This window comes from Dermochelys coriacea, chromosome 5 (assembly GCF_009764565.3).
Source record: "Dermochelys coriacea isolate rDerCor1 chromosome 5, rDerCor1.pri.v4, whole genome shotgun sequence".
Classification (NCBI taxonomy): domain Eukaryota; kingdom Metazoa; phylum Chordata; order Testudines; family Dermochelyidae; genus Dermochelys; species Dermochelys coriacea.
The window spans coordinates 104,244,582-104,255,203 of NC_050072.1; the positions used below are offsets into that span (position 1 = coordinate 104,244,582).

Here is a 10,622-nt window from a genome sequence, read left to right on the forward strand (position 1 = left end):
TCAGGTGTAAACACTTTTCCAAAAGAAGTCCAGAATCTGAATTCTTTTTTTCTTTTTTAGTCTTTTTAAGCGATACTGTTAGATTCTAAAGAAATGTGTATTTTAGCAGTGGGGAGCTTGTAAAACTGATCAGCTTTGTGCTTTTTAATCTGTTTTCTATATTCCCTCCCACAAAACATTTTGAATTTCCTTAGCTACCCTCAAAAGTATTTTTCAGAAATTCCAGTAAAGTTTATCACTGAACATTTTTGGGGGGGTGCTCAGGGCATGGAACTTTTCACAGCTTTGAGCCATGTACAAGGTCGAGCTAACCTTGGGGATGGGGAACTGGATTCTATTCTGATTATGCCACTGAGCTGCTGTGTAACCACGGTTATGCCACCTCTGTGTCTGTTTCCTCTCCCACTCTTTGTGTGGTCTATTTAGATTATTAACTCTTCATGGCAAAGACTGTCTTTTCATCTTTTTTTTGCAGTGCCAAGCTCATTTGGAGCCTTTATCTCGGCATTGCTATAATACAAATAAAAACATTTTTGAATCCATACACCCATTTTCCTACCTCTGTACCAAGTAGCCAGAATGTGAGAGAAGCTTTCAAGCCACACAGAGCTCAAAAGCTTGTCTCTCTGACCAACAGAAGTTGGTCCAATAAAAGATATTACCTCACCCACCTTGTCTCTCTAAAATCCTGGAACAGACACAGCTTCAACTACATTGCATATCTCATTGAACGTTAGTCTGTGCTCTACTTACAGGACAAGACCGCTATGTTAACCAGATGAGTAACTGATTTGTTGAAAGAAAAGGAGTACTTGTGGCACCTTAGAGACTAACAAATTTATTAGAGCATAAGCTTTCGTGAGCTACAGCTGTAGCTCACGAAAGCTTATGCTCTAATAAATTTGTTAGTCTCTAAGGTGCCACAAGTACTCCTTTTCTTTTTGCGAATACAGACTAACACGGCTGCTACTCTGAAACCTGTGATTTGTTGAAGATAGTTTTAACACTTTTTTTTTTCTTTTAATTAAAAAAAAAAAAGAGAAAAAACTCACTTGTCCTCTCTCATTTTCAGAATTGAGTTTCTGCGACATTTGAGAAGCTTCTTCCAGATTATGTTCAAAATTGAAACCAAGCCATCTCACGAAGAGCTCCAGGGTGGAGAGAAAGTCTTAATGACATGCGTTGGCATTGGATTTTCCAACCTTAGCAAGATAATCAAATGATGAAGCATGTGCAGCTTTTACGAAAATTTGACGTCAAAACGAGTACAGCAGAGATGTAGTTTAGCATCATACGTACAAGATGGTTGGCCTCTTCTCCTTCTTTCCCCCCAGACTAATGTGGTGGTGGTTGTACGCAACTGTCTTTAAAAGTATTGACAGTTTTACCTTTTTATGGAAGCGTTAAGGAAGGAGACCTTAACAAAGATGACCAAAAAGAGAATTGCTGAGCAAATAATTTGTCAGAATGTGTGTGGGGTGGGGGGAATTACGGAGCCCTATCAAAGAAATAGCAACATTGAAATAAACTGAACTCAAACTAGAGCAATAGTTGTGTTTAAGTTGTACATATACAGAATTTGTCAAAAGCCTCAATACTGAAAACACTTACGTACATAATGTTATGCATATGAGTAGTTGCATGGCCCTTCATGGAACTATTTGCATTTATGAGGTCAAGTGTGTACATAAGTGTTTGCAGGATCAAGGTCTGAATCTTGAGTGGGCATTAGATAAGGACCATAAGACAGTGGAAAATCTCTTACTGATGTTATGGACTTTGTTCAAGCTCAGTGAACTCCTGGTATGGGAATATAGAAGAAATATCTGCCATTTAACTTTTTTTAAAATTAGAATATGTAAAAGATGTTTGCCTATACTGATGTAATTCAACTTTCTTGCTCCTGGAGGCAGGGGGGAGATCTTTTGACTAGGTATCTGATTTGTAAATTGTTTTATTTCAGATCCTTTATTTTGCTGTTAGAAAAATTGTGTGGGTTTGTTTGCTTATACAGTATTCCAAACACTCCAAAACAGGACTGTTCTGATCATTTGGGAAATGTGGCAACACAATTGCATAACCACAGAGTTTTGGTGGACTAAATGTATCACATCTGGGTATTGTCGTGTGTGGCAGCAATCTTCGTGGATGAGGAGTTTGGTTGGGGTTCCTTTTTTAATGTCTGGGTATCTTTCAAATTTCCAAATGATGAAATATCCCATCAGGAAAGATTTTTTTCACACAGCAGAAGTAAGTGGTAGATGCTAGTGCACGTATGTTAGTTTACTATTGGACTGTTTTTATACAAGGAAAAAGTATTAAGCACATGGCCACAAATTGAAGTAGTTTTCCTCAGAATGACAACCAATGAGGATGACTAATTTAAAATAAAACTATTTCAAAAACTGTACCACTGGCTGTTACAATGGTCATAATTCTTTATAAACTATATTGATGCAATATGCTGTGATTGATATAGTATTACACCATTAGAAGATCATGAGAATGCATCCTTATCCATTACCGTTGTAAGAAATGCATCTGTAACATGATAGGTTCATGTTGGACCCACATAGGAATTCAGCGGAAGGCTAGGTATATGATTAATAGTGTGCTGTAAATTATTGGAGGCAACAATACTCATTATGTACTGCACTTGAAATTCTGTGTTTGTAGCAATCTGCCTACACATTTATTTAGAAAAATAAAATTGTATAGATTTTTCTAAATGAGGCTTTTTTCCCCCTTTTAAATTTTGTTTTCCCCAGACTAGCACCCTGAATTTTCAAAAGATAAACTGCTCCTCTAAACTGATATGAATGTGATAATTGTCACCTTGGAAAACTGGGAAGAGCAAAATAGGGGTGACTTTTTCATCTGTTTTTAATACAATGTCTAGAATTACTGTGAAAAGTGATAAAGCTGTAATATTTTGTACCCTGTCATGCACATCAGTGAAGGGAGCTGAGATGTAGTTTATGCCGTGGCACAGCCTAGTTGATATTACTATAACTGAAAAGCATGTCATGCCTTCATTGATATTCAGGACATGTCACAAAATGCTGCAGCGTGTGTCACATGACGTAAATCATGTAACTCACCGTTTTATTGCTGGGCTGTGTAATTTATTATGTGGAATTGTGTCCTTACTCTTCAGAACCTTGATGGGGCACTAGCGTTCTATGTTGTGTGTTTTAAACTACTGCCAGGCAGTAACTTTTTGATTTAATTAAGAGATGGTAAGTCTAATTCAATGAACACTAGAATCCGGAACTTCAGAAGACTAGTCCCAGCTCTGCTACAGGCTTCCGGTGTAGCTTTGGGCAAAAACAGTCTCCATCTGTAAAACCGAAATATCTACCCATCTCATGGCATTTGATTACTTGTATAACATCTTGAACAGCTATATAATGGCTACATATTATCCATTTTGCCTCTGGGGAAGACATGAGATATTCTCATCTCAAGGTGCTGTGGGCTTGCCACTCCTCCCCCTAATGAAAATGGCATCCACAATGAGATGTATGCCCCCCAGACTGTCACTTTTGACTATACTGAAAAACTTACTAGTAGAGATTACAGCCCTGAAATTACTTGGAATTACTGGGGGGGGGGGGGGGGGTGACAGTCTAAGCAGAAGATTACATTGCTCATTTTGCTTGATACAGGTAAGTAAAATTGATTCTGAAAAACACATAGCAGGACAATAATTATTCAGACATCATAAGTCTGGTAAATACTGTTTTTGTCAGCATGATTAATCCTTCCTACTTATGCAAACAGTGACAAGACTCCATCTTCTTCCTTTAATGTTAGTGAGTTTGTTGGTTCTAACCTGATCAGCTTCCCTGAAAGTATCAAAGAACATGATCATACATTATTTATATCTCTCTTTTGTAAGTATAGTGTGCCCAATGCTCTTGTGTTCCAATTAATTGAATCAAAGCACTGAGACTGCACCATGAAGTATTTAAATAATTGTCTGCCTTGCATGGGTAGCCACAGATTATGGACTAAAGGTCTTGTCCTGCACCACTGAAATCAATGGAGCTTCCACATTGACTTCAGCAGAGACAGGATCTGACCATAAACTCCCAAAATCCTGTCCCAGTATGCACTGGATTTGGTGTCAAGGCTGTGTGGCTTGTTTGGAGCAGCTCTTACTTTATTCTAAAGTGCTTGCTGGGAATCAGGGCCAGGGAGGGAATATTCTCTGTACATTCCACTCCTTGCTGCTATATGTATCTTCTTTGACAAGGTTAGCATCCAGTCAGCCAGGTATTGGTAAATTATACCCAGATAGTTTTTTTTTAAATATATGCATCATCTTTCTGTCTCCCAGTCTTCATATGTTCACCTATGTCACATGGTGGGATGGCCCTAAAAGGGAGTTGAGGGTAGCAAGTGAGTGCAACAAGCCCTCTATATTTCTTTATTTCCATACCCAGCTACTCCTATGAGTTACACACCCAAATTATATGTGGCATGTATTTTTTGGAAACTTGGGTTTTAATCTCTTCTAACCTGCAAGTACTAGACTGTAAATAAGGTATACTAATTTACCAGTATGTTTGTTTTAATTTACAAAAGTAAAAGAAGAACAATGTGCAGTTTATACAAAAAAAATGTATAATACAAACCAATAACATGGCTGAAGTTTTGCAGGAAAGTAAATGTCCTCCTTTGAAGTGGATTCTTTGTTAAGATACCATCCATTTATACTGCAGGTACTGTATTATACTGCATAAACACAGGGGACCAACGATCTAGAAGTTTAAATGTACAAGGAGTAAAAGTACAGATCCAACCCTAGTTAAGTTACTAATTTGGAGTGATACTTGAGCTTCTGGAATCCACCTGAATAAAGATTTTGGATGGTTACAACAACAAAATTTTAGAAGATGTTGAAAATTACTCTCCGCAAACATGATGTGCCACAAGTTGACCAGGCAGCAGATTCCTTAGCAATGAACTAATTGTCATAAAATGTCCTGCGCTCAACCAACCCGTAGCATTAAAGTTAGAGTGTTAGCTCATAACCCCACCGAGACAAAACAACTGGTTTGTGCAGCTTGACAATGGAATGTTTACAATGACTCATCTGATCATTGCTTTAAAGGGAAATAAAATAGAAAGGATAGAAAAAAAATAGATAGTTTCACAGATCAGCCAAGCTTTGAAGAAGAAGCAACAGTTCTCCAGGGCACTCTGGTAAGAACTTTATTACAATTGATTTTAGTGCCTATGTGAATGGTGTTGATTTGACAACTCTACAGATCAGATTCCTGTTTATCCATAGATCAGGTATAGCATGAGTTGTGAGAATGCAATCTGCCTCACTCCTGATGGACCACTTCCATGGGGTAATGATGATTCAAGTTGTATGCTGTGACAAAGTTTCTCCTCTGTCCTGCGTTTATTGGCAGATTTGCTCACCTCAGAGATTCATGGCGGCCCTCACTTTGGCCACTTTTGCTAGTGGCTCAAACCTGCCTTTCACTCAGCTAACCTCATCACTGGCCAGCATGGGGAAAAGGAAGGAGAACAATCCCTGCACTCTCTGCTGGTCCACCTAGTGGGTCGGTGGACAGGCCAGAGACCTTCCCCTCTGAGGGGCTCCACAGTCCAGGTCAACACCTCCTGTATCCAACAGGGAGATGGGGGGGAATCCAGGCCCACCCTCTACTCCAGGTTCCAGCCCAGGGCCCTGTGGATCACAGCTGTCTACAGTATTTCATGCAACACCTGTGTGACAGCTACAACTCCCTGGGCTACTTCCCCATGGACTCCTCCCAACACCTTTTGTATCCTTACCACAGGACCTTCCTCTGATGCCAGATAGCATTTGTACTCCTCAGTCCTCCAGCAGCATGCCTTCTCACTCTCAGCTCCTTGTGCGCACCTCACTAACTAGAGTGAGGTCCTTTTTAAATCAGGTGCCCTGATTAGCCTGCCTGTCTTAATTGATTCTAGCAGCTTCTTAATTGGCTCCTGGTGTCCTAATTAGCCTGTCTGCCTTAATTGGTTCCAGCAAGTTCTTGATAGTTCTGGAACTGCCCCTGTTACCTTACCCAGGGAAAAGGGACCTGCTTAACCTGGAACTAATATATCTGTCTTCTATCACTCTCCTGTAGCAATCTGGCCTGACCCTGTCAAAATGCCCATTCAGTTTCCACAGGCGAGGGTTGAAATTGTCAATACAAATTAGGGCTGGTGATTAATCACAGTTAACTCACACAATTAACTCAAAAAAATTAATCGGGATTAAAAAAATTAATTGGGATTAATTGCACTGTTAAGCAATAGAATATCAATTGAAATTTATTAAATATTTTTGGATCTTTTTCTACATTTTCAAATATATAAATTTCAATTGTACACTTTGTATTCTGTGTTGTAGTGCTCACTTTGTATTTTTTATTACAAATATTTGCACTGTAAAAATGATAAAAGAAATAGTATTTTTCAATTCACCTCATACAAGTACTGTAGTGCAATCTCTTTATCATGAAAGTGCAACTTACAAATGCAGTTTTTTTGGTTACATAACTGCACTCAAAACCAAAACAATATAAGACTATAGAGCCTACAACTTCACTCAGTCCTACTTCTTGTTCAGCCAGTCGCTAAGAGAAACACGTTTGTTTACATTTACAAAAAATAATGCTGCCCGCTTCTTAATTACAATGTCACCTGAAAGTGAGAATAGGTGTTCGCATGGCACTGTTGTAACTGGCGTCGCAAGATATTTATGTGCCAGATGAGCTAAAGATTAATATACCTCACATGCTTCAGCCATCTTTCCAGAGGACATGCTTCCATGCTGAAGATGCTTGTTTAAAAAAAAAAATGCGCTAATTAAACTTGTGACTGAACTCCTTGGAGGAGAATTGTATGTCCCCTGCTCTGTTTTACCCACTTTCTCCCATATATTTCATGTTATAGCAGTCTCAGATGATGACCCAGCATATGTTGTTCGTTTTAAGAACACTTTCACTGCAAATTTGACAAAATGCAAAGAAAATACCAATGTGAAATTTCTAACGATAGCTACAGCACTCCACCCAAGGTTTAAGAATCTGAAATGCCTTCCAAAATCTGAGAGGGATGAGGTATGGAGTATGCTTTCAGAAGTCTTAAAAGAGCAATATTTCAATGCGGAAACTATAGGACCCGAACCACCAGAAAAAATCAGCCTTCTGCTGGTGGCATCCGACTCAGATGATGAAAATGAACATGCATCAGTCCGCACAGCTTTGGATTGTTATCGAGCAGAATCTGTCATCAGCATGGACGCATGTCCTCTGGAATGGTGGTTGAAGCATGAAGGGACATATGTATCTTTAGCGCATTTGGCATGTAAATATATTGTGACGCCAGCTACAACAGTGTCATGCGAACACCTGTTCTCACTTTCAGATGACACTGTAAACAAGAAGCAGGCAGCATTATCTCCTGCAAATGTAAACAAACTTGTTTTGTCTGAGCAATTGGCCGAACAAGAAGTAGGACTGATTGGACTTGTAGGCTCTAAAGTTTTACATTGTTTTATTGAATGCAGGGGTCTTTGTACATAATTCAACATTTTGTAAATTCAACTTTTATGATTGCACTACAGTATTTGTATTAGGTAAATTAAAAATACAATTTATTTTGTTTTATACGGTGCAAATATTTGTAAAAAAAATACTGTGCACTTTGTATTTGATATTGTAATTGAAATCAATATATTTGAAAATGTAGAAAACCACCCAAAAATATTTAAATAAATGGTATTCTATTATTGTTTAACAGTGCGATTCATTGCAATTAATTTTTAATTGCTTGACGGCCCTAATAAGAATCAATCCATACTGTGTCGGTTGTGGTGGTAGATTTTTGTGAGCAGGACAGTTGTCCACTAAGAACTGGCTCAGAAGCCTCAGTCCAGTAGGTGGTAACTACTTCAAATGTCTAGTGTCCATGCTTGGTTTTCACCCACCAACCTATATGTGAATTTTAAGTTGAATAAGAATTTTAATGGCCCGATTTGCCAAATAAAGAACATGAGCCCATACCTACCATATGCCAGTAAAACAGGTTTTTGGTGCATAAATAACTTCCAGTTATCTGCTTGACTGGCTACGTGTGTTCACAAATACCTGATTGGCACACATACATCTGGTATTTGTGCAGATACATTAGTCATGCATACAGATATTTGTACATGCCTGTCTCTGAAGTGCTGACCCTTGTTCCATTAAAGAAGTTGGAAGATTGCCTATTGTACCAGCCTCTGGTTGCTTATGACATGATGGAGAAGGTAAGTGTCACATTTTTGCATGAAAGAATGAATATTTTAAGAATTTTTTGTTGCTGTTTTCCAGCTCCATAACCTGCATCACTTGGCAGGGGCCTTAGAATGTTGGTGGCCAGGAGCGTTTAGAGGTGGTGGTGTTTGTTTTGCAGGTTGGTTTTACCTTCATGCTTTGGAAAAATATGACCATGAAACTTCCAAAGACAACTCTTTGTCACTGAGTTAATTCCCTCTAGCAGACAAGGCTGCTGTGACTACTGCACATGGAGCTATATTGTGCCCTCCGATTGAAAAACTGACTGCCCTCTTGGGTGGCCACATGGGGCCAGAGGACCATGGAGGAGATAAAGGCCAAGCGCTAGCATCCACATGAAATTGTGTCCTGACTTCTGGGAACTTGGAACCTCTGAGTGGAAGGCTGTCAGTGCCTAGGATCTCTGGTGGCAGACGTTGTATAGTCTCAGGGAGGCAACAGTGTGCCAACTCCCCAGCCTCCATCCTTCTGCAGCTCTTGGGTGTTCCCATCTCATTTTGCTCTGCTTTGCTTACCTCCATGTCTCCAGCAGCGGGGAGCATTTTGACCAGAGCGCTAGCTGAATGGGAGATTGCTTTGGCTCACCATTATAATAGCCTTTCCTGTTGCTTTCTTTTCGAGTCATCTAGTTATTTAAGGAGTATTTGTGGCACCTTAGAGACTAACACATTTATTTGAGCATAAGCTTGAAGTGAGCTGTAGCTCACAAAAGCTTATGCTCAAATAAATTTGTTAGTCTCTAAGGTGCCACAAATACTCCTTTTCTTTTTTGCAAATACAGACTAACACGGCTGCTACTCTGAAACTAGTTATTTAAAATGTTGATTATAATTCCTTCCCCCATCCCTCCCCCCCAGTTTCATTGGGATAAATTTCAAAGCCAGGAGGGCAGGGGATGCTACCTGGATCTTTATATAATTCCCAATCAGATTGATGGGGGTTGAAGGGTTATAAATACAGACATGCATCTATTTTTGTATGTATCCCAGCATGTCAGTCTTCACTCCAGTTCTGCTGCACGATGTGTAACTTCTTACCATGTTCTGTAGTATGTCAGAAAATGAACATTGACTTGCTGTGGAAGAGGTCCTGGTCTAGTAAAGGTTACACATAAGGTGCAGCTGCGTGAATCCAAGCCACTGTAGACTGTGAATGTATATAACTCAAACTAGTGTCATAGAGGTCTCAAGAAACCTGTCAAAGACAAGTATTTTGACTATGCCAAAGCACTAATTACATAGTCCTTCCTCGATAATTATACTGTCAGAAAAGTGCTTACATTGCTGCTGATAAGGGTTAGACATTCAACCCTACCCCAGTTGATGCTAGATGCAAGTGAACTTAATTTCAAGCCACTGAGACATTTCTGTGCTTACAAACAATGAGATCTGCAAGTTTGCATCAGCTTTCATGATGCATTGCTTTATTTAAGTTTCTTGCACACTGTCCGATTCTGTATGGCAATCCCTGTGAAGTAGTTTTGCAAATCTAAAGGGAATTTTTAGTATATCTAGGAAAAAACACACATGTGCATGACCTGCTTATGCTGTGCTTTGCTATGGCAATGCTCCATGTGTAATGAAGTGTAGAATTACTGTCACAAATTGTTTCAATTCAATTGTGTCATACTGTGCAACCTGTACTTCCAGCTAGAATAATCCTCCAAGTATAGTGAAGGGGGGAAAGTGATTGTTCTATAAGAGACGGCTCCACTGTAATTAAATTAGACATGATATAGGGGGTGCAAACTTTACTCTCTCTCCCAGGACTGAAAGGCTTCTGAATACAGCAAAAGTACTGCACAGATCTGTTTTCCCTGTGAGTCACAGAGCATTGACGCTGGTGGGAGGTTGGGGGCAGCAGAGAAGTGTGTTTTGTGGCGGACAGCGGGTGATTTAGGATTGTGAACTGCATGGATCTAATAGCCCAAACGCTCCCCTTCTGTTCCTGCAGTGGAGGGCCCAGTGGCTGTTGAGGCTATTGCAGCTTTGAGGCTGCAGTAGTAGTCTGTTGGGGAGGCTTCCATCTCTGATTCTCCAGGTGCAGAACCTTCTTATACTGGCAACGTGTTGGGTTCAGGACTTGGCCTTTACTGAGTCCCAGGAAGCAAGCTGGAGTGATTGTACCATTTGCCCTCCTGCTGCTTACAAGCAAGATTGCTGACTGCCAGTCCAAGTCTTAAATTCTCTGCAAGCTTGTATCTTGTAACCAGAGTTTTAGTGGCACCATGACAGTACTGCTCATGCACCGAATGTGGAAGGCATGTATGCCAATGTGCGTTCACTGTTGCAG

General features: G+C 39.8%; 1 protein-coding gene across 3 annotated transcripts in view; it reads left to right on the forward strand.

Moving 5' to 3' along the window:
- The window catches only part of RCL1 (RNA terminal phosphate cyclase like 1), a 53,223-nt gene extending 50,494 nt beyond the window's left edge, over window positions 1-2,729 (forward strand). For all 3 annotated transcript variants that reach the window (XM_038402909.2, XM_043514742.1, XM_043514743.1), the window contains one exon: window positions 1,073-2,729. In XM_038402909.2, coding sequence (XP_038258837.1) covers window positions 1,073-1,223 — 151 coding nt within the window. In that variant the 3' untranslated portion in view covers window positions 1,224-2,729. The remainder of the gene's footprint in view (window positions 1-1,072) is intronic.
- Window positions 2,730-10,622: the final 7,893 nt, after the last annotated feature.